The sequence below is a fragment of the Zingiber officinale genome, chromosome 2B, assembly GCF_018446385.1.
Source record: "Zingiber officinale cultivar Zhangliang chromosome 2B, Zo_v1.1, whole genome shotgun sequence".
In the NCBI taxonomy this organism is placed as follows: domain Eukaryota; kingdom Viridiplantae; phylum Streptophyta; class Magnoliopsida; order Zingiberales; family Zingiberaceae; genus Zingiber; species Zingiber officinale.
The window spans coordinates 138,762,778-138,786,968 of record NC_055989.1 but is presented as its reverse complement, the minus strand read 5'-3'; the positions used below and the strand labels follow the sequence as shown (position 1 = coordinate 138,786,968).

General features: G+C 33.8%; 1 protein-coding gene across 2 annotated transcripts; it reads right to left on the bottom strand.

Moving 5' to 3' along the window:
* Positions 1-2,921: 2,921 nt before the first annotated feature.
* On the bottom strand, positions 2,922-23,133 carry LOC122047433 (paramyosin-like). Of its 2 annotated transcripts, XM_042608736.1 has the most exons (17): positions 22,978-23,133; positions 22,773-22,857; positions 22,639-22,679; positions 20,665-20,722; positions 19,605-19,694; positions 19,483-19,536; positions 19,307-19,384; positions 19,163-19,231; positions 18,942-19,097; positions 18,730-18,856; positions 18,554-18,594; positions 9,380-9,466; positions 9,201-9,305; positions 8,207-8,362; positions 7,613-7,722; positions 4,155-4,241; positions 2,922-3,241 (listed from the first exon to the last, which is right to left on the bottom strand). In XM_042608736.1, the coding sequence occupies exons 1-16, from the start codon at positions 23,001-23,003 to the stop codon at positions 4,166-4,168; spliced, it is 1,359 nt and encodes a 452-aa protein (XP_042464670.1). In that variant the 5' UTR covers positions 23,004-23,133; the 3' UTR covers positions 2,922-3,241; positions 4,155-4,165. The 2 variants fall into 2 exon arrangements, with proteins under 2 accessions (XP_042464670.1, XP_042464672.1); XM_042608738.1 differs by lacking the exon at positions 20,665-20,722.
* Positions 23,134-24,191: the final 1,058 nt, after the last annotated feature.

The following is a 24,191-nucleotide window of genomic DNA, read 5'->3' as shown; positions in this document are numbered from 1 at the left end:
TTTATAGAAAAAGTTATAATTTTTTTAAAAGTTTAAAAGTAATTTTAAATTTCTCAAAAATAAAAAAAAAAGATTTTATTAAAATATAATTGAACATTAAATTAATTTTTAAAATAAATTATAAAGGTCTAATTAAAAGCTGCTAATTCATTTTTTTCAAAGTTGAATAGAGAAATAAATTTTTAAATGAAATACTTTTGATAATAAATAATTTATAGAAAAAGTTATAATTTTTTTAAAAGTTTAAAAATAATTTTAAATTTCTCAAAAATAAAAAAAAAATTGATTGGTCTAAGAATCAAATAAATAAGAGGTTTAGTTGTAGATACGCAGTCAGTGGCCACTTATTCTTGTCATTGGCAGCTCGTCTCTCCCTCTATCAACGCTAGCTTCACGTTTGATTAATACTAACACCTCTGACTCTATGGCACAAAGAATCGTCATAACTCTCGGGGCAATGGTACAACAGTAAGACGTCTTCTAAGATTTTAGACATCTAAAAATTGAATTTCAGTTTAGGCAAATTAATAGATAAATTTTATTTAATGGATGATTGATCTAAGAACAATGAAATGAATTGATGAATTGTTTGTTGTAAATATTTTTTGATTTAATCTGATAATTGATGAAAAACTTTTGTAAAATTAAATTGATCACTCTTAAAATTAATGGGCGTAAACTAAATTCTGACTTCCCTTTCACATTGCCACAGTTGTTCAAAAGAAAACTTTTGATCAGCTCAATAGTACGACCAATCTTGTTTTGAGTTTTGCCCAACCTGTTTGATTAATTGTTTATGTACGGTTTTTTCCTATTTTGGAAGTTCATTTGTATTCTTTTTTAATAACATGTCAAAGTTTTGCCAGATTAATACAACCATAACAATTAAATCTTATCCCACTAGATGGAATCGGCTATATGAATCCTTTTAAGTTATTGAACTCTATCTTTTAGTTTATCATCATCTATACTTAAATAAATTTTATCTTCTTTTATTGTTATTAAATAAATCTTTTTTTTGTCTTCCTTTTTTTCATTTGATATGTATGTTTCTCATAATTTCGCATCGCCTAACTGGAACATTTATTGATTGTTTAAGTGCATGCTCGTATCCTCTTAAACGTGTCTCTCGAAATTTTCCCTTAATAGATACAACTCCGACTTTCTCTTTAATGCTCTTATTTCGTATTATATCCATCCTCGTATGTCCACACATCTACGTTAACATCCTCATCTCTACAACTCTTATCTTCTACTCATGTGCTTGAGTCATAGTCCAATATCCAACTCCATATAACATAGCAGATCTAAATATAATTTTGTAAAACTTTCCTTTAAATATTAAAGATATTTTACGATCACATACAACACCCATATCAACCATCCTACTTGTATTTTATGTATAACATCTCTCAATCCCTCCATTATTTTACAAAAATATTCCAAAATATTTAAAATTTTCGATTCTGGACAACTAATCATTATCTTAATAATTATCTAATTATATTTAATATTATTAAACTTAAATTTTATATATTCTGTTTTTATTCTACTAAGTCTAAAATCTTTTTCTTCTAGTGTTTTCCGTCAAAATTCTAATTTAATATTTACTTCTTCACATATTTTATCTATTAAAATAATATCATCTACAAATACCATGATAATATCTTGAATATATAAGTGAGTTCTTCCAATCATGTAAAATGAAAGGGACTTATAAATGATTTTCTCCTTAGTAGACCTGATTGACCGAGTAAATCTAAAATGCAACTTGAAATAGATATTCATCCTATTTAGAATTTGAACCCTAATCCTTCTATTGTTCCTCTAAGGGTGCGTTTAGTTCGAGGTTATTCTTGATAACCTTGATTATCCATCTAAAGTTATCAACAAAAATCTTGTTTGGTTTAGGTATTCGATGATTCCCAAGTAATATTCCATGCCCGATACGTCAGCAAAAGGGTCATGCAGCCCGGAATCGAAAAACCTCATAAAACTAAGGTTTTTCTTGATTCCGAAGTTAACGAATTTTTTTATACCAAAAATACCCTCTGATAAGAAAAAACATGAAAAAATGTAAAAAAAATAAAAAAATATTTTAAAAAAATAAAAAATTTAATTTTTTTAAAAAAATAAATAATTTTAAAAAAAATAAAAAAAAAATTTAAAAAATGTTAAAAAAATTTAAAAATTTTTAAAAATAAAAAAAAATTATAAAAATTTAAAAATTTTAAAAATAAAATAAATAAATAAATATTAAAATTAAAAAAATGTAAAAATAATAATATAAATATAAATAATATAAAAATATAAAAACATTAAAAAATAAAAAACACATAAAAAAGTAAAAAAATATACAAGAAAAAGAAAAGTAAAAAAACATTAAAAAATAAATAAATAATAATAATATTATTATTATTATTATTATGTATAGTTAGTTTTGTAACTGAGGATAATACGGTAAAATATTAAAATAGGGTATTTATTAAAACCTTCAAACAAACAAGTTTTGTTGCATTACCTAAGTTGAACCAAACAACATTTGGTTATGTTTTATTCCCTATAACCTTGGTTATGTGATTACCTGGTAATCACATAACCAAGGTTATATATGATGACTTGAACCAAACGCACCCTAAGTGTTTTACCACTGTATCACACTCATAATAAGAGCATTTTATTTGTGTTTTTTTTTAACCTAAAGTCTGAGGTTGGCAATAACCCCATACAGGGTGGTGCAACAACAAGCAGTGCTGCATCATCGGTTGTGCAGCAGCAGGCATCATGCTAACCTACCTCCTGCGTGCAGATCTGGTTCATGCACACCCTCCTGCACATGTTTCACCAATAATGCAGGTCGAGAATACAATGAACTTAAACTGAGATCTTTAAGAGGAAAATGGTACGTTTGATAGTAAAACTGAAGGGAAACCATAATCAACTTAAAACAGAATTATATAGCGATCATCGTCGTTCCTAACCTCTTATCGGGTTCTTGCCATACTTCTATAGTTAAGAGTGAAAAGGTCATAACTTACAGGGATTGCTACTACCTTTCCACATTTGATGTCGTTCAATATACACAAAAGTCGCAACACAATCAAGTGGGATTGAACTTTGTGAATTGGAACCTCCTTATAAGATCTGGCACAGAATTGTTGTGTGCCAACAGGAATACTAGATGCAGGTGGTAGCGTCAAAGGATGTCTTGACGTCCTGGGTAAAAATTCTTGGGCAGGACCTGCATGCTCATATATTATCACAATCAAAGGGAGTGTTAAAAATGTGTAAATATTCATGCTTAATCAATAATTATTCTTCCAGACAATATGAAGAATCACAAGATATCATAATTTGGCACGATGAGATTGGATCAGTTATTGCATGATTCTGAAAATATTGTGGCAAATTAGCATACAGCAGGTCAGAGGAAAAAGCTCATATGAAGTATATTGAACATTCTTAAATTGGATAAAATGTGGCTGAAGCATTAGCTTTGCAGTATGCATTAGCAATATGGACAAAGCGACTCCCATCCTATCAGGGTATTCGAAAAGCACTAGCAATTCATAAATCTAAGAGTTATTTTATAAGCACCCAATTAGTTTACTAGTATTTCGTGAACTCATTTTCTTTCTCTCCATTTTAATAATGTCATGACTTTTTTAATCTACTTGACTAAAACAGCTAATGCTGACTCAACCCGGGGCAGTTAAGTTAGTAAGCCTTGACAGCCGGTGTTAAAATGTGTAAATTTCGGTTAGACCAATAGATTTTATAGTTAGACAAATTGAAAATACACACGAGGAATAGAAGCCAGTCAAACAAAACTCTAATTAAAATGAAGAGTGATATAGTCTAGCATGCCTGCTTAATGGTGGAATAAGATCCATGTAGCCAACTCTAACTACCTGACACTTGATGCTCGATGATGATCACATGGAATACTAATAAATTAACACAAAGGGGATGAATATTTATTAGATATGGGAGAGAAGATAAATCAGTGAAAAAAGTTTACTACTTGGATGCGACTTTTACTTACCTAAAACATTTTATAATATGGTAAAGTTCATTTATTTAAATTAGCAGACAGGTTAGTACAATCCCAGGTAGCTTCAATATATTTCTCAAGCATGAGAAGGTATATGTACCTCAAATATCATCAGAAAACTGCTGCATAGCTATCTTGCTTCATTTTCATTAGGCTGCTCTCTATGTCTTTTAGTGCAGGTCTATAACTGCATGTAAGAAACACAATGAACCATCCCTAAATAAACTCGTATAAAAAATATCCTATTCTTCTAAAACAAGATATCAATTTAAAAGACCATCTTGAATTACTTATTCTACTGAACACGAGGATCCACCAAAATAAGCTCTTATAAAGTTTTTAAAAACTCTGAAAATAAAATAAGATTCCTAATTTGTATCACCATTTTCAACCAAAGGGAACTGAACCCTTGACGAGTTACAGATATTTTAAATTTAGGTGACCTTTTGAATAAGAAACTATTATGTCATCCCAGGCTTAGTTCAAGAAACATAATTTTGCGTGAAGTTGCATGACTTATTATATTAAAATAAGTAAATAAAATAATTACTTGTATATAGAGCATTGGCTCTGTGCTTAAAAAGAGCCCTTGGGTCTTTTGGCACATATGTAGACCTCAACCAATTTATATGAGATGATCTTCTCAATGGGTGGATTATAGGTGGTTCACTCTATTCCTATGTCAGGTGCAATTTAGGTGGATTGCAGGTAATTCATCCTATGTATGTATGTATATGCGCATACACATGATGTATTCATATTGAGTGAATTGTGGACCGTTCATCCTATATATTCATATATATTTCTATGATGTACTTCGTTTTGGATGGATTGTGGGTTATTCATCCCTAAACACGGTGCATCTTTTATTAGGTAGACTGTGGATTGTTTGCCATATGTATATTTGTGGATTTATTGATGAATTAAATTAAAAAAACTAATAAGTGAATAAAAGAGAAAATATGATAAATGATGAATTAGTCTAAGAGCTGAGTTAAGAGGAATTTATGATAAAAGATTAGTGTCTTAAACTGGGCTAAAGCCTAAAACAAAGATCTTGATTACTTTCTGTTCCTTGGATTCTGTTACGAGATTTTTTTTATATATATCATACAGTTCTCTCTTATATCCACTTTGCATTTCATGCTCACTTTTGGAATTCTTGACCTCCAAATTGTTTGCTAAGATGTGTGTATATAGTACTAATGGAGTTTCTTTAGAGGTATGCAATTAGTTTGTTTGGTTAACATTGTATATATCTTTACTTTGACATTATAGCAATCTACATGCAGCAAGCAAAGCTAGTTTCGCAGCAAACCTAGCTCGTGCGAAGCATAACAATATTACCATGCTCTAAGACCCTATTAGAGCCTTCACTAGAGGTGCCTTAGGCCATATTTGTTTAAATCTTTGTCATGGGCACTCCTTTGAAGGTTTTATTAATAATGTAGTTATGTCAGAGAAAACATAACCCAAATGCCACTTATCAAGAGCCAAATGCTTAGCCCCTGTAGGACTTGTGAAAAATCTATTTGCTAAGGACAACCTTCACTTAAGAATTTAACTTCTATAAGACAAACATTACAACCTAGGAGATGGTTTAGACTGAAGCCAGGTTTACACAATACAAAAGATGTTTGACCAAATGACCTAGTTGGTTATAATAATTGACAAGCAGGTGCAATAATCAAATACGAGAAAGTTATTTTCCCTACAATATATCTAAAAGTCATCCTCCATTGTTTCAAGTTGAGCGTTCTACGGAGCCAATTTAGATCACACATTTCTTTGTCCGCACAACCATCAAAATGAGGCCAATTTCTTGAGCATGCATCCTAGATTTAAGGTGACAGATGGATTCATAGTTTATAAAATGACATAAATATTTACAAGAAAAGAAAATTAAATATTTACAAGATAGGAGACCATATTAGATACAAACACGACATAACATCACACTAACCTCTGCAAGGGGCTTCAAATTTATAGATTGTCTTAACTTTAAATTGAGCTTCAGTAAGCACAATAAGGAAGACAATGGAAGATAACTAAGCAGTTTTCTTAGATGTAGAATGAGATGCAATTTGCTACTTAAGAAAAAAAAGGAAGAAAGGTCACAATAGATTTGGGATTGTCAAGTGATCTTGAATTCGACAAGAGGTGTAGAGTAAGTGTTGCAGAGCTAGATTTGAACAAGAGTAAAGGCAAGGACAATGTGAACATTGTTGATAAACGTCGAGAAGGCTATTGAGAAGCACATCTAAAAAACTATACAAGTTAAGGAGAAGAATATTACTTATCGATGGAAGTCTATTGATATTGAGAAAGAAAAGGTGCATAGATGAAGAGAGGCAAGGATCTCAATGGTTGGTTGAGGTGCAACATTAAAGGGGTGATTACGCTGACCTAAGCACCCCTCATAGTCCGTCCCCAGGTTATGTGAAAGGAGGTAAATCATGAGGTCAACTTATAGCTAACCGCCAAGTGGCTAGAGGATGGGAGTTTTTTTTCCAGAGGACATACGCCCTCTAGAAATTGATCCCTACCCCCATCATAGCAAATATGTCACCCTCTAGCCAATTGGGCACTCGTGGGGACAAAGAGGTGCAACATTAGGTGGCAAAAGGCGACTACGCTTGTCCCCAGCGCCCCGGCCAACCAAAGAGGTGCAACATTAGGGAACTTATTCATAGAGGAGAGCAGTGATGGGAAACAAGGTGCACAAGATGGTTGGTTTAGGCTGGTAGAGAAGAAAGGGACTTACAAGGGAAGAGGTTGGATGCAAATCTAAAGCAAGCACGTGAAGTAGGCATTCTAGGTGTCAATTTTTGTAGTAGTTACCACTTGTGGAAAAGTTGGAAGGAGGAGTGCATTTACAATTCAATTATAATTGTGCCTTCTAAGACATTGGAGATGCAGGAAGCCCTTCTGGGTTTAGGGTGGATTGGCAAGAAGAAGGCCTTGCCCCCATGAGCTTGTTGTCACCAATAGGTGGGATGGTAATATGTAGTAGATGAAGGAACACAGGTGCAATTGTTATTTTATAGTGAAGAATTTATAGGAATTAAATTCAAAAAAGTTGGGATATAAAGGGAGTGAATTAGTGTTAGCTTCATTATAGTGATTGGGATATGGGGGAAATAAGAAAGAATCAAGGTGCGAGCATAGAGAGAACAAGAGCACATACACATTTAGCACTATCACCACTTAATGTAGTACTAAAACCACACCAAGACTAATAGTATTAAGAAGAAAATTCCTTGAGATACAGAATGAGATTTCTTTTAAAGACTACAACCTAAACAAACTTGAAAATAACCAAAATAAAATCATGCCCTAAACAAACTTATACCAAAAATACCCTATCTACAGAAACAAGACATCTGCCAATTCAAAAGACTACCTTGTATATCTTATTCACTCGAACATGAGAATCAACCAAAAGAAGCTCTTAGAAAGTCTAAAAAAAAACTAAAATAAGATTTCTAACTTGCATTAATACTCACAAAAAAAATTGTTAATAGAAAGTGCTAAAGAGAATATAGGATAGGGGAATACAGGCATATGAGACTGTTGCGTGCTTGGACAGCACGTCTGTGTTCAGCAGTAAGCTTCATGACCTCTGCATACAATGCATCACATCTGCTCTGTTCTTTCACCAACAGATCCTAAAACAAGCAAATTGGGAAAGTTGTTAAGTATTCTGTGAGCATAATCTTTTATATGCCAGTGACCGATAATCTTGCATGCATATAAGTTGGTAATTCACAAACACTTGAGGACCAGATCAGAAATCCAAATGAACTAAAATTCTTGGAGGGGTCTATCCTAGGAGAAAATACCAAAGTCATGAGTACTTATTCTATTAAACAATAAATGAAGTTTCATTAGTAAAACTTGATTTACAACAAGAATATGAACACAGTTGGCTTTGGTTAATATGCTAATAAACACTGCATCAGTGAGAACCTAGAAAATGAATCTGTTATATATAATCTTCCTAAAACATTTTCTTAAAAGATAGCATCTGTAAGCTATCCTTTTAAATTTCCATAAAATTAAGCTTCCTGTAATGACACTGATGCTAGACCTTTTAATTTCCATAAAATCAAGCTTCCTGTAATGACATTGATGCTAGTTTTGAGAACTCACCTTAAGCAACCTATTTTCTGAATCAGCTTTACCTTCTGCACTTTCAGCATCTGATTGAATAATGCCATCACTTGTTTGCAATAGGCTGACTTGTTCAGATCTAAGTTTGTCCACTAGAATACGAAGATTTTCATTTTGCTTCAGACAGTTCTTCACCTGAGAATCCATGATTAGCAGTGTCATCCACACATGGAAACCTACCATTTACTAAAATATTCTAAGCAAAATACTTTCCATTTCAGCAAACAATGAAAAAAGTGCTAACCTTGCACAAAAAAGTCATATTTATGGGAAAATCATCTTCTTAGTAAGGAGATAGAAGATGTATTTTCTTTTTTGTATTATACCACCTCTAAGATGTATAAAGTGATATATGATATGCGGGAAAAATGTTAGCTGTGTTATTAGTTCACCTGTAATATACATAATTACACTAGGTACTTGTGTATTGTACTTTCTAAATACAGGGAGGAAGTTTATTCAATAGAGAAATAAGTGATATTTTTCTCAGCTAAACTAACACTACAACAAAAAGGCTACTTAGCAACAAGTACCCAATAATGCATCAAAAAGCATTGGTATTTTAATTTTTTAGCTGAAGATGGCACTGCCAATGCTTTATTTAGCATCGGAAAAATTTCAAGAGATAACTAACATTTTTCTAAAACATCAGTATTAAGTGTCATTAATTAATCAATCTAGTATTTTTAGCACTTAATCAAATCCCTAAAAATCATATTTATCCCATTCTTGACCATGGCATTCCTCCTCCCTTCGGTGATCCTGACCTTCCCTAGGCAATTGTCCCTGTGCTGTCAAGTCTATGATTCCCCATGTTAATTCATTTTTTCATAACAAAGTTTCTTTCTGGCGACTTAAGTTTCTGGTGCCACATCACCTCTTCTGACATAATCAGTTTCCCATTCATTAGCTAACAAAGGTAATTAGAATTCAGTGAGGCCAATTGCAATAAACTAAATGAAACAATATATACCTGGCTCTCCCACTGCATGGCAGTCTCCATTGCTTCCTGATAAGAAGCTGACAAGTTGGAATTATCTTCAAACAGCCTCTCTATCTCTGAAGACTGAGAATCAATCTGCAAAGACAGATATAAGGGACTTAATTAATATAATAAGGTCTATTGTGTTTCTGTTTGATGACAATGATTACCTCCATAAGTAGTTTTTGTCGACTGCTTTCAAGCCTCTCAACCATAACTGCCATGTCATGCAACTGTTTTTCAAATTTTTCCTTGTCCTGTTATTAAAGAGATAACATGGTGATGTTATAGATAAGCAATATATTGTATAGCCCAAAAAAAAATTAAAGACAATAGGAAGCCCGTATGAATTAAGCAAAATCATGACGTGTTAAGTCAATAATTTGTGTGCTTTCTGAAAATGAATTCTCATTCATTAACATAAATTTTGTTGCGGTTACATGATCCAAATTATGCAACCACAGTATTCGCTGCATTTCTTTTGGAATTCTCTAACGCCAAGAAAGGTTATGGTTTATGTTGCATTCTTTTGGTGCCCATCATTTCCTTTAGAACTAGATAATACTTTCTGGATGCATGTCTATCCACATTTGTACTAATCCACTAGACTGCTTGAGTCCATTGATGTCTAGTTCAAATTTATCCACAGACCTTCTATTACTACCTTCAATAGAAATTTAAAAAAAAAAACAAAAAGCCATTGCTTTCAAAGAATAAGTACTGCTGACATCATTCATCCAATTGTTCAGACTATCCCTTTCTGTTTCGTTTCATTTTCTCAAATTTTAGTCGTCGTCATTGAATTTTTTTTTTTTTTTTTTTTTTTGAGATTATGCCTATGTTGTTGTAAAAAGCCCTTGACCTATGGTAGAATCATGCCATGAACGAACCATTTGCCCCTATTACATGGCATAAGGAAGAAGCAAATTCTCCACCTCGAATTTGGTTGGTTTTATGCTGATGGAACCAGTGTATTCCTCTAAGGTTGCAAGATTAATAAGTAAAACACATGCTCAGTTTTAGAATTTAGGGATAGAAAAATATTATATTTCTTATCATCCTTAGAGATAATATTACACAGGTATAGCTTCATGATAAATCCTAATTCTTAAACTACTGTGGGATTAAATTGATTAGACTAATAACCCTATAATATAATACTTTTAATATTCACCCTCAAGTTAAAACATAGGCACTAGCTATGCCCAACTTGTTTTATAACAAAGCAAACTCTTATAAGCAAAAGCATAAACTAGGCATGGAAACAATGAACATAGATAAATAATACAGAGATGCAAAAGAAACAAAAGACAGTAAACAGAGAACACAACCAAGGAACACTTCGCTAACGGAGGCTACCAATGGTGATGCTCACATTCACATTAGGCTGTTGGGTCAAGCCGTGAGCAGAGGCTAGTGGTGGAAGTGTTCACATCCACATAAAGTCCGATCATTGACCGATTGTCAGTTGAGATCAAAGGTTGGTTGTGATAGTGCTTATGCCCATGTGAAGCACATTAGTCATCAGACTTAGTTCATGAATAGAGGTTGATAGTGGTTGTATTTCTATCCCCCTGAATGCACCTAGTGAGAGGCCACAAGCAGTTAGGTTTTGAGCATAGGCAGGTAGTGGCAGTGCTTTCCTTCACCTAGTTGCTGCATTGCTTTCATATTTTCAAAAAGGTAAATCTCTCCTCTTTGATCCCTAGGGCCAATTGGATATAGGTCCATCGACCTTTAAAGGAACTTCTTGGCTACAAAGAGGAGGAAGCGAGAACCATAAACGGGAGATATGCAAGGATCATTGCAATCGAAGGAAACCAACTTGGTGAAGATGATAGAAGAGAAAGCAAGCCAACTAAAAGTGAGCTTGTGGCAGACAAAAAGGGCAAAGGAGAAACTACTTCAGACAATGTTGGAGGACTCCTCCCACATGTTATGGGTAGATGGTCTACGGAAGATGGGAGATATAAGACATGTTGGGAGGCTGAAAGGGTTACCCTCCATGAGGATTGACATGGTTGCTTAGAGAAGAAGAGGTTGTCAATCAGGAAAAAAAATGTGGTGTGGCGTGTCAACATCATAGGTGGCTTCTAGAGCAACTAAGGCAAAAGCATTTTCAAGGTATAGATGGTTGAGGTTGCCCTCAGGCTCACTGCCTGACTTTTCATTGCCCTATTTAATTTAATCCTTCTAATAAATTGCAAAAACAAGTATCATGAATCATTTTTAAATTAATGTATCGTGAACCATATTAAATTGTGGATCGTAAAACAACAAAATAATTATAAGATACTAAAAATAATTTTATTTTATTCAGAATAATTTACAAAAAGAATGCAAAATAGTATCAAATGTCTTTGATACAAAGAAAGTATTGTTATAAAAAAAAGGCAACTTAAACATGACAGCACTTCTAAATCATTTCCGTTGTTGCTCTTATTTTCATTTTATGTATCTACATGTTGTAATCCTTGTTAAGTGTCAAGTTCCTATTAGTTATTATAAATTTTGTGTCTTCATTTAACAAGATATTTTTCAGATCAAGTTCAACCTTTTTACTTCCATCATATAAATATAAAATTCATCATTCTTCCTTTATTTTATAAAATATTTAGTTTAATTTATAGAGTAAATTTAATTTAATTATTTAATTTCAATGCATAAGTATAAGTTTTAGTAAGTTTCTAGCTTATTTTTAGAATCATAAAAAAAGCCAATTCTTTCATTTCTTATTCATGTATAAGAACAATGTCATTTTATATGATTATACAATATCGTATGATACAAATAGTGAATCATATGATTCTAACAACTATGCCTATGACACTGATTATTTTAATATAGTTTCTCCTATTGGCCGATTAAATTTCATCTCCTTTTTGGCTATTAATCTAGGTTAAGAAATATATTCTTAATGGATTGTCAAAACCCCTTATATTCTTTTTTGAAATGTATACAGAGAAACCATTTGTGTATGCAGAATTCAAGCTATGAATACTCCAAAAAAGAAGTCTATGGCATTAAGCAAAATCCTTGGGCATACACTGAAAAAATTTAGACAATCACTAATGTTAACCAAAAATGCAACAAAACAAATCATCATTATTCAAAACAGCTCTACAATAGTCTTGATAATAATGTTTACAATTTTCTTTATATACAAAATATGAATGAGGTTTAAAACTAGTTAGAAACTAATATGTTAGTAAGAATCTAGAAAATCACACTATTTCCTCGGCATTGAGGTCACTTACAAAGCTAAAGGGATTTTCTCTATCTTATATGAAGTATGATATGGATTGATTGACGAGAAAAAAATTCTTTAATTTAAAGAAAGTGTGCCACTATGAGGTTGCATTAAGAATTTGACACAAGCAGATATCTATGGCAAAAGACTTCATAGGAAACATACACACCTAAGAGTAACAAGCTAGCACATCTTATTCCACCATAAAAAACAAAATAATAAATCATTATATTCCAACAATTTTGAGTAGTCTACAAATCTTATCCCATCATAAACTTATATATAAGGCTAAATCGCTAATAACATCTAGCCCTTCTAAATCACTTTTAATTATGTAAAACAAAGTTTTCTTTGGCCTTCATCTCTTCATTACATCTTTAACTCTAATCAGCTAAATTAGTGTTACTGTAAAATTTGGTAATCTATGAACATGTTTATATCATCTTACCATATTTTTCTTTCAAATTTTACCATCTTTTGGTGTTCAACTTATTTCTCCAAGACATAGGATTGCAAATGAATCAAATATTCATAAATAAGCTCAACAACCAGCTAATATATGTTTGTTCAACATGAAAAATGAAAGATAAATAAGAACATATATTAAGCTCATCGGATTAATCTTGAAACTTGTAAAATCAGTCCATTAACATTTATGAACAAAGCTCATATGCAATTCATGAATAGACTTGTTTACAAGCTTAAATAATGATGTCATTTATTTATCTAATTGAAATATATTATAATTGATATGCATATACATATCTAATACATTTATTATACTATTGTTGATATTTTATTAAATTTATGGTTCTCAATCATGTATCATATGTTAAAAAATTCAATAATAACATAAGTTTCATCTAAATTCAATTTTAGTTACGTTATAAGGACAACCTTATCTTTAGTTGGGTTCTGTTCAAGCACAATAAACATTTTATAAACAATCTTGAAGACAAAAATTTGAGCTTAGTTAATATTGAGTTGGATTGAGGCTCATTTATTTTCCTAATAAACTAGCTTGAACACAACTGAGAAAGGCTTGGCTCAACTCAACTTGTTTGCAGTCTTAACTGGAAACTAGTATTTTTATTTTATATTTCAACCCATCTTTGTATTATCATCTATGACAAACTATTATTTTTGGTGTTATTTCCAACGGAATGTAGCTAATCATATTGATGTCTCATAAAACTTTCCATTTATCCTAAATATATTTAAAAGCTTTGGTCTGTCATTAAGAGGAGATCTATTTCTAGTTACTACAGTTATGTTGGCGATAATAAGGTATAGTGGAAAAATAAAAAACAAAGTATTTTAACTCAACATAGAGTTATGGGACATAATTGGTAAGCTGATGTGGATAATAACTCTTACGATCATGTCAAGTTCAAAGTAAACATGTTTTTTTCATGGTTTTTTAATAAATGCAAAACATGTAGAAGTCAAGAAAATGAACACATGGTAAGCTATTTCTGAAAAAAGAAAATTGTTGATATCTGCTAAGCCACTTAGTGGTTGTGTGCGCATAATTGATATCATGCTTTCATTTGAGATGTTGGATAAGTAGTGCAATACCAAATTAAACCCTTAAATCACATAGAAAAGTGGGAAAAAATTATAAAGCACGAGATAATTATCTCACGCAAAGAAAAGGATCTCACACACAGAATTGAAGAGTCTTATTAATCGAAAGTTGATTAATACATAAAGGCACAACATTTTGGTAAATTGAATTCCAATAAAATTAGGAAATAAATTGAAAACGAATTAAGGAATGCACCAATCTAATTAGACTTTTACTGTTTCACACAACCTTATTTTAAGAATAAATTAAAATTAAAATGATTACCAAGATACCACTTCCTTAAAAACTAATACTTCTACATATAAGATCTTACCAAATTAACTTTCAGAAAATCTAAAAGCTCAAAAGAACCTTTCTCGTATTTGGTTAGTGAAAATCATCTATTTTTAGTCTTCAAAAATACGATTGTCACTAAAAGTTAAAAAGAAGAAAAAATAACATTTATCACAATATTCACCTCTAATAGATTCAAATGTCAAAAAGTTATCTTCCTCTACCACCCGTTTAAAGAGAGAAGTTCTCCCTTCTCTCTAGAGAAGGAGATGGGAATAGGAGGAAGAGGGTTCCTGACAGGGAACTAGGGGTGTAATTGAGCCAAGCCGAGCTGAACTCTTAAATGTTTGAGTTTGGCTCGTTTATAATTGAGTCAAGCTCGAGCTTTATTTAACGAATATATTCATGGCTCACGAGCTTATTCAAGCTTTTATCGAGCTTAAACGAGCTTAATAAATATAAATTATAAATTTAAATATTCATTAAAAACTAAATTATATATTTAGAGAAAATTATAATATTCTTATTATAATGTATAATTTTATTCAAATAAATAAATTTAATATATTTGTCTATATTTTTCATAAGTAGAGTGTAAAATCTATAAATTCAATATCAAAACTATTATTTTTTTCATTTAAAAGTTGATTCATGAGCTTACTAACTAACATGTTCACGAGCTAATGAGTCGAGTATTGTGAAACTTGAACTTGGTTTGTTTATTTTAACGAGCCTGGTTTGTTTATCTTAATGAGCCTCATTAAACGAGCTCAAACGAGCTTTTATCGAATTGAGCTTCGAATAGCTCATGAGCTTCGAATAGCTCATGAGCAGCTTGGTTCATTTACACCCCTGGAACCCTCCCTCCCCCACCGAGAGAGGTTCGCTAGACGCTTCACCGTCGACGACAAGGAAGGAGTGGAAAGGTTGTGGGAGCACAACCTTGTCGAGAAATCAAGGAGCAACTTCGAGTGAAGTTGTCCAGCTTCACCCCCGGAGGTCGAGCTGCTCCGGTTAAGCAAGGCCCCCCAACCAATTGAGGACTGGCTATGGAGCGCAATCACAAAGATCTGTCGGGGGTGGTCGCTCTGGTGGAGGAAGTCTTTCCTCACTTGTTGGAGGAGGCCCCGGTGGTGACAAAGCACGAGAGGGGTGACGTTTCAGTGTCATCACCGGAGCCTGGCTAGGCAGTCAACAGAAGGAATTACAACCCAACAATGATGTATGTACGGATCAGTTGGCGCAAGGAGGAGAGGTCAGGAGTGTCTCGCGAAGCTGGAGGGGAAGAGGCAAGGTTGGAGAGTTGGTCGGATCTTAGGCGTAAGGTTAGGGCGGGGGACGTGAAGCTCATATGTGACTTCCTTCATGGTCTGGGTATTAGTCTGGTAATGTTGGAGTGTTTGCGTGGACAATGAAGAGCGTCTCTCCTACGAGGGACCACTGGACGTGCTAGTGAAGTGAATGGCGACGGTGACGGGTGGGAATGAGCGACGGTTGGGGGTGTGCTGCGATGCTCATATGTGGGGGAGGAGGCAAGGAAGTAACGATGTTGTAGGGTGCTTGTGCAACTGACTGATAGTTGTCGGAAGCTAAAGCTCACGGCAACCGCCGGAAGTGAGGGAGACGCAGCTGACATGTTCACGGTTAAATGTCAGCACCAAGGAGACGTGCCACGAGAATGGCGGATTCAAATTCAAATTTTGAATTTCAAATTCAAATTTCAAACACAAAACATCATCTAGCAGCCAAATGGATCCAAGCTTTGGGTTTCGAGCTATGGGATAATCCGAAACCCGAAACCCGATAAGAGGAAAGGCTTAAGGAGTTAGGGCTCACATTCTACATCCCCTTCGTTTTTGTCACTGCCGGAGAAGGAGATTCATGCGGCGCAAAGAGTGCAACTACCATTTGCTGAGCTGCTGACGGCTACTACCGATGGAGGAGCTCGTCATGTCGCAAAGCATCTTGTCGTCATGCCTGCTAATGCGGGCTCCCCCTCAACCGGTGGATGGCGTGGGAGCTTCCGCAACACACTCTAACGCCAGGGTGGGCAAGCAGCAACAATTGGACCGCCGCTAGGAGCTAGGCAGTATGGTCGTGGTGGTTTCAACTGCACTGCTTCCTCGTTGTTGATGCTATTAAAGGTGCTACTTGCTACTGGTACTCCTATCCGGAGTTAGATTACAGAACCGGGGCTGCTGGTGTTGGTAAGGGCGTGATTGACAACTAATTCATGGTCTGGATAGCAACTCTGTCCCTACTAGAGTGTTGTGCACAGACGATAAAGGGCGCTTCGCCGGCTTGGGACCATCGTGGTGATGGGGACCGGCAACGTTTGGAGTGAGCGGCAGTTGGGTGTGCTGCGGTGCTCATCGGCTGGAGAGGAGGCATGGATGGATTGTGCTGATACTGTGCTCGAGCCCCAGTTGGCTGTACGAGGGTGGGTGCTAATCGGAGAGGAGTTAGGACTAAAGGGATTTCTGCTGCACAGCTAGGAGGATGAAATTTCTGCAAAGATTCTCCCTAAACTTCTCCAAGCAGCTGAAACGAAATCAATTTGGCCTGAGACTGCTGATGCTGGTGTGAATAGTTTCTGCTAATGGTTGGCTGGTGTGGAAACTTTGGTGTGAAACTGGGAGGAGTCCTGGAACCATTTGGGAACGTGTTTTGTGTGATTGTGTTTGACAGTGATGTAAGTTGGTAGCCATGAGAATACAACAACATGTACACGATGCCATGAGTATCCTCTCGGATTTGGTATCTCACACGGGTTGGAACCATAGGTTACCATTGTTCTCGTTTGTTTTTGATGATATTATTTACCCTTTTCATCAAAAAAAAATGTCAAAAAGTTAATTCTAAATATTTGCTACCAAATTCTATTTTTAAAAAATATATATTCAGAAAATTTCCCCAACAAAATGATGCCCTAACTTTTCTTATTTTCTCTAGTACCAAATTGATATAGAACTAAATTGAGCTCTTAACCAAATAGAAAATTAAGATGAAATTGAGGAAGCATCAAATAATCATACAGCAAAGAAAAGTATCTCGCGTAGAAAACGAAAACTGATCAAATTAGAATATTCTTAATCGAAAAATGAATAATACACAACAAATATTATTAATTAGAAAAGCACAATAATCTCAATTAAATCCTACCAAATTAAATACCCACTATTACCAAATTAAAAGATACCAATTATATGATACCTAAACTAAAACAATTGCCAATCAATTATTCAAATTTTAAAGTAATTTCTTTTTCTTTGATCCCTTGTTTGCATCAACATGTTGGACTAGATCTTATTTTAGTAGGTATACATTGTTCTTAAAGTTAACCTGGCCTGACTTCTTGTTGGACAAAGATTGACCTCTTGCCGAACTTGGCTTGACCTTGAGTTAAGGGTGCTATTTTTTGGCTATTCTAACATTGGTGTTTGCCTTCAAAATGCACAAATGTCTCGCTGCCGCTTTTTCATTTGTGCGTGTAAAATGTATCAAAGATGTTGCTCTAAATTATGTTAAAGAGTACTGCATATGAATGCAATGGCTACCATCCAAATCACAATAGAAGGTCTAACAACTTCAGAAGTTACTTCTAAAGACCATTAGTAACCTTCAATGTTTGCACTATAGCACTTCTAAAGACCATTAGTAACCTTCTATGTTGATCCCTTGTTTGCATCAACATGTTGGACTAGATCTTATTTTAGTAGGTATACATTGTTCCTAAAGTTGACCTGGCTTGATTTCTTGTTGGCCAAAGCTTGACCTCTTGCCGAACTTGGCTTGAACTTGAGTTAAGAGTGCTATTTTTTGGCTATTCTAACATTGGTGTTTGCCTTCAAAATGCACAAATGCCTCGCTGCTGCTTTTTCATTTGTGCGTGTAAAATGCATCAAAGATGTTGCTCTAAATTATTTTAAAGAGTACTGCATATGAATGCAATGGCTACCATCCAAATCACAATAGAAGGTCTAACAACTTCATAAGTTACTTCTAAAGACCATTAGTAACCTTCTATGTTTGCACATCAGAAGTTTTTGAAACATGAATCAGTCAACTAAACAATATGCAGACAAGAAGATCAAAGCAATGATCAAAACAGGGTTAGAATGATAACCATTTACTAGCTCAATGGAACACATAATAACAAACAAACATTCTCCTGTTCGGTTAGATATTTGATAAAATGTAGCATATAGGGATTGTTGCGATTTTAGAATTTACCAAGGAAGATATCTTGCGCACAGCAAAATCTGAAGCATCTTCTGTGGGCATAAGAGAAAAATTAAAGTGAGAATTCCATTAGAAAGAATATTCTAGAAGAGCAGAGAAGCAACTTTTCCGGTAGTCATGGATTATCCTAGCTATTTCAAGTATACTTTGTTATTTTAGTGAATAACCTGAAATCTTTTTATTCAAAGATGCTAGTTTTTCTTCCAGCTCTTTCTTTTCAGATAACAGGGATGAGCTGTGTAACTGTTCTGCGGATAGTTTTTGCTGCTCTTGTTGCCTCAGCAGCAACTCTTGCTATTTCAGGAAGCCAGAAAGAGTAAATTAAAAGAGACAACATATTATTCAAAGTAACAAAGATAAGAGAGAAAAAATTATTCACCTGTAATCCAGTTTTCAAATCCAATATTTCCTTTTCTAGGGAAAGGATGTGGTCTGGTGAGCTGCCAAACTGCATGTCACTGTGAGTAGTCCCCCTCAGTCCTTGTTGCTGCAGTAAATTTAGTTCTGCCCTTAAATCTGCTGCATCCTGTTCAGCCTACTGACAGAAGAAATATCAGCATTTGAAACTATTTGACTTCAAATCAACCATGAATTACATACTCGATATTGATCCTCTTCTGCTTCCTTTAACCGTTTCTTAATAGATCGAAGTTGTGACAAAGCGTCTTCCTGAATCAAGAGAAAATAGCAAGTCTTAACCAAGAAACACAGATAACTATTTTTAGCTTATAATTAATTGGGTACTCTGGCAACAATTGCTGCATCCTTTTCAATGGAAATATCCTTTAGAGATTTTCTTAGCATAGGCAAACTATCTTGTTCCTGGCATAAATGAAGCAAAATAGAAATTAAAATAGTAACAAGAGCTTCTCCAAGTTCCAGGCAACAATCTTTGCTAAAGTGTAATTTGTCATTTTTACCAAATCATTTAAGCGCTTCATCAATGAATCTATTTGAATTTCCTTTTCATCAAGCTGTAAAACAAAAGTATATCAGTCTTTGTTGGCTATCATAAGAAAATCTACCAATTTTGACACAATACCTTTGCTAACAGTTTCTGATTTTCCCTCTCGAGCTCTGCATTCCTATTCTCAAAATCCTTAAGTTGAGATGGCAATACATATGTATCTCTCTGCATTGAGAACCAAAATCACTTGTAAATTCTTGTTATACAAAAAGGACCAAGAAGAAAATCTCAAATACATCAAAAGGAAAAAACTAAAGAACTGAAAAGGAATAAGGAGACAAGAACAACTTAAAGTTGATTGGCTACCCACTTATCTCAAAAGTTCAAACTATCACAAAAAAAAAACAGTTTATATATATTTATATTATTAATACTCCCTCCTCATGTGAGGTTGGTGCATTGGGGTACTTGATTTGATTCACTCAAATCACTACACGAATTGATTATATATTTTAAAAAATAGGAGAAATTCAAATCAAGGTCTGAAATCTCAAATCGCACCGAAGTTTCAAGTTTTGCCAAGAACTACACAATTGTGGTGCTATGTCAGTGTGCCGACTCATTATACTAGTAGTGAATTGCAGGTAAAAGAAAGGAGATAAAAGTAGAAGAAAAGGGAAGAAGAGAGGACAATTATTGTTTAGAGTAGCATTTTTTGATAGCCTTTCTGCCTCATCTGGAGTGGTTTGTGTGAACACAAGTTATAAAAAAATAATACTTGAATTCATCTTGATGTGTGTCATAGCTGCTAAGAGGTACCGAATTTTGTCATGAAACAATTCTCACAAAATAGTTATCAGTGTGACACTATACTCACTGGTATGAACAGCATATGTGATATAGGAAAGATTATTTATGCTAATTAATATTGAGTTTTGATAACTTACCAAAATGATATATTTTGCCAGTATCACCTAACACAACATGAGCACACAGTATGAGTTTCCAAATCATGATACTCACACCCAACTTTCTACTATAATATCATATTAAACCACTTATTCTAAAACGCTTATTCTAAAAGCTCTTCCTATTAAGAAAGAAATTATTTTATATATTTATACTGTTAACAGAAATGAATAATTTTTTTTAGAACCATATTTGCATGTTCATATATTGTACAAACCAAACGAACCTCAAACTCATCATCCTCTCTTTTGATCTTTCTCTTCCACTGTAGTGACAAGGAGAAACTAAAGAAAAAAAAAAAGAACCGCATATAACTTACTATATATTTGTAAGAACTAATTACTTATAAGAATGAACAAAACTTTAAAGCATACGGTAGCCAAGAAAGAGGTCAAAAAAGTAGTGGATGGAGGCAAGAATAAAGTTTTCAAACATTTGTATTAATGGCTTTATACTAAAGGAGAAAATGGGCATCTATAGAATAGTTAAAATGAGAGAAAAGAAAACAAAGAATTTTGCCCAAATAAGATACATTAAAGATAAATCCAATAAGGTACTAATGAATGATGCGGAAATAAAAGAACGATGGAAGAGGTACTTTCATCAATATTTTTAATGAAAGTTTGGGTGACTAATTTAGCTTAGAAATTTTAAGCATGTCAGAGGAATATATATTGAAATTTAAATTTTTATTTGAGAATTCTGATTTCAAAAGTAGAATAGGTATTAAATAGGCTGAAAAATAAACTTACAAATTTATTCAATATAATATTGAAAACTAAGAAAAATGTCTAATTAGTGGAAGGTAAGTACTTTAGTCTCCCTTATAAAAACAAAGAGGTGTACAAAATTATGTGAATTATAAAGATATTAAGTTAATGTGTCATACCATAGAACGTTGGGAAAGCGATAGAAAAAAGATTAAGAAGACCAAGATGACCTCAAAATCAATTTGAACTCAAAGGTCGACGATAAAAACTATACATTTTCTCATACAACTAATTGAAAAGTTTGAGAAAAGAAGCAAGGCTTACCCACATATTCATTGACCTAAAAAAATCTTATGACAAAGTCCTAAAGGAAATTAGAATTGTTGAAAAGAAAGGTGTTAGCGTAGCATATATATTGAAACAATTAAAGGCCTTAACCAAAGCATATCTTATAAAAATAGGATTACATCTAGGATCAGCTCTAAGTCCATATCTTTTTATACTAATTATAGATGAACTACTAATCACATCCAAGACATGTTATCATGTTGCATGTTGTTTGCAAATAATATTATTTTAATTTATGAGACACGAGGACTAAATGTTAAGCTCGAATCTTGATGGGAGACACTAAAAGTTAAAAGTTTTAGGCTTAGTAGAATAAAAATAGAATATATATTGAATTTAAATTTAGTAAACATAGAAAGATAATTGTTAAGATAGAAGATGACAAATTACCTGAAAGTTTTTAAGTATGTTGGATGATGTTTGCAAACGAAATAACGAATGGAGAGGTTGGTAGCGATGTTTTATAAAAGATACAAATAGAATGGTTGAGATGGAGGAGAGCATTAGGTGTTCTTTATGATCGTAAGGTACCTCTAAACCTCTAAGTATTACAAAATAACAGTTAGACCTATTATGTTGGACTATGAAGCAAGAACACTAGTAGAAGATGACAGTCATAAAGATTAGGATGTTAGTTAAGGTGGATGTGCGGACATATGAGAATGTACTTAGGTCACTACTAAATGTTGCAGTTAGGCGATGTAACTAAAGAAGACTTGATTACTAATGATAACACAGGATGAAATACATTTAAATATAGATGATATATTAGGAGATTGAGCCTAATGGTGTAGCAAAATCCATATAGCCGACTATACTTAGTGGGATAAAAGTTTGATGGTTGTTATTGTTGTTGTAATAAAGACAAGTGGAATTGATTGCTTTCCCTCATTCCTTCCCTATTTTTGGACTCCCTTCCTGTCAAGTAGACAAAGTGTCATGGTTTATTTCCTATTGGTTTTCCTCTATGTCATTGCCACGTCGTTGAGTTAGCAGCGATTAGACGAAACTTGAAAAGGTGATAAAGTACATTTGAAAAACCCTGCAAATGTTCTGGTACATTTACTAATGAACCCTATCAAAAACTCATAAAATAACATGGCGTACTATCTAATGAACCAACATATCAAAAGAAAAATAACCTCTCCTGACATTCGATTCCCAGACTCTGATCTCTGCGCGCCTGCAAGAGATAGCGCAAAAAAAAAAAAATAACAACTATTTCCAGAAAGACAGAAGATTGCGAAAATGAAGAGAGGTAGAAGACAAACAGTACCGTAGGGATTGGAGGATTCAAGATCTGAACCGGAAGCGACCTTGTGTATTCTCTCGGCGGCTCGCTTCTGGCGGATCTCTTCCAACTGGAATAAAAAATAAGGAAATTGTCGGAGATCTGGGAGAGAGAAGCAAAGAAAAAGAAGAAGAAGAAGAAGAAGAAGAAGACGCAAGGATGGGAGAGAGATAACAAGGGACCAAATTACCGTTCGTCGTCCGCGTGTATGCGCATCCATGGCGAGGCCAGCAGCGGGGTCGATACGGGGACGTGAAGGAGGTCGGCTCTGTTTTTGTTTTCCTTGTCAGACGATCGCAGCCATGTCGCGCTTTTTAACCCCTCTTCTCAAATAATAACGAGGAGAAGAAGATACAGAAAATTAATAAAATATTAGTGGAGGGGAAATTTCCATTAAGCATCCTGATGGTTTACGATTTTAAAATACCTCTAATTTGTTTTGTTCCACGACCTCCTTGCTCTCTATTTCATGGGACTAATATTGAGACCTACTATATTATATGGATCCTTTTGAGATGATCTAATAGCTAGTATACGAAGTGTTATCATAATAAGATCTAATATTCGAATCTCGGTATAATCGGGGTAAATGTTTATCTTGACTAGTAGTCATCAGTAATTTACTTCTTCCGTATTGATCTTGTAACGGATTGATGGAGATGTTGGGAGAGAACGTAGTTGCATTGTGCCACCATGAGACTGACATTGAGGCCCATGAGATTATGGTGCCGTGGAAGGTGTCTCGTTGTCATAGATATATTCACAGTTCGATTTCCAACTACGATGTATTTATAGGAATTTTTCCTCCAAATATCATATATTCCTAGTGTTTGAATCATTCATGGTGTTGGACCGTCTATCATGACTCATTTATGTTTTTAAGATTTATCTTGATAGTTGATGAAAAAATTTTATAGGATCAGACTGATCCTTCAAAATTAACCAATTCGAATTAAATTTTTAGATTAAAAAAAGGTCGAAGTAAGAGGCGGACGGGTTGAAAGCAAAGTAAGCAAAGTATTTGATCCGTGAGGATGAAAGTGAGAGTGGTAGTTGGTGAATTAATAGTGTGATCTTGGGCTTAGGAATGAATATATATTAGGGATATATCATGGTGATAAAAATGAAGTTATCATCTTAGTGACTTTTTTAGGACGGTCTTACACCCTTTAAAATGAAATAAATTATGAGGCTTATTCAATCTTAATCAAACAGCCTTTCTAGATAAGCGGTATAAGATAATCCAAAATAATATTTGCATATGTTAGAAATTAAATCATGCCTATATGATGGTAAGCTATGCTCGAGTATCAACTCGATTACACTCAAAGGGCAGAAATGATTAAATGAATATATCATTAATTAAGATAAAAGATGAAATTGTCATTTTAACAGTCCCTCTAA

Excerpts from the sequence above, each read along its gene's own strand:
- LOC122047433 (XM_042608736.1), bottom strand. The coding sequence starts at position 23,003 with ATGCGCATACACGCGGACGACGAACG. Across the intron at positions 22,680-22,772 it reads TGAATCCTCCAATCCCTACG|GCGCGCAGAGATCAGAGTCT; the intron begins GTACTGTTTGTC and ends TATCTCTTGCAG. Across the intron at positions 19,695-20,664 it reads GAGAGGATGATGAGTTTGAG|AGAGATACATATGTATTGCC; the intron begins GTTCGTTTGGTT and ends TTCTCAATGCAG.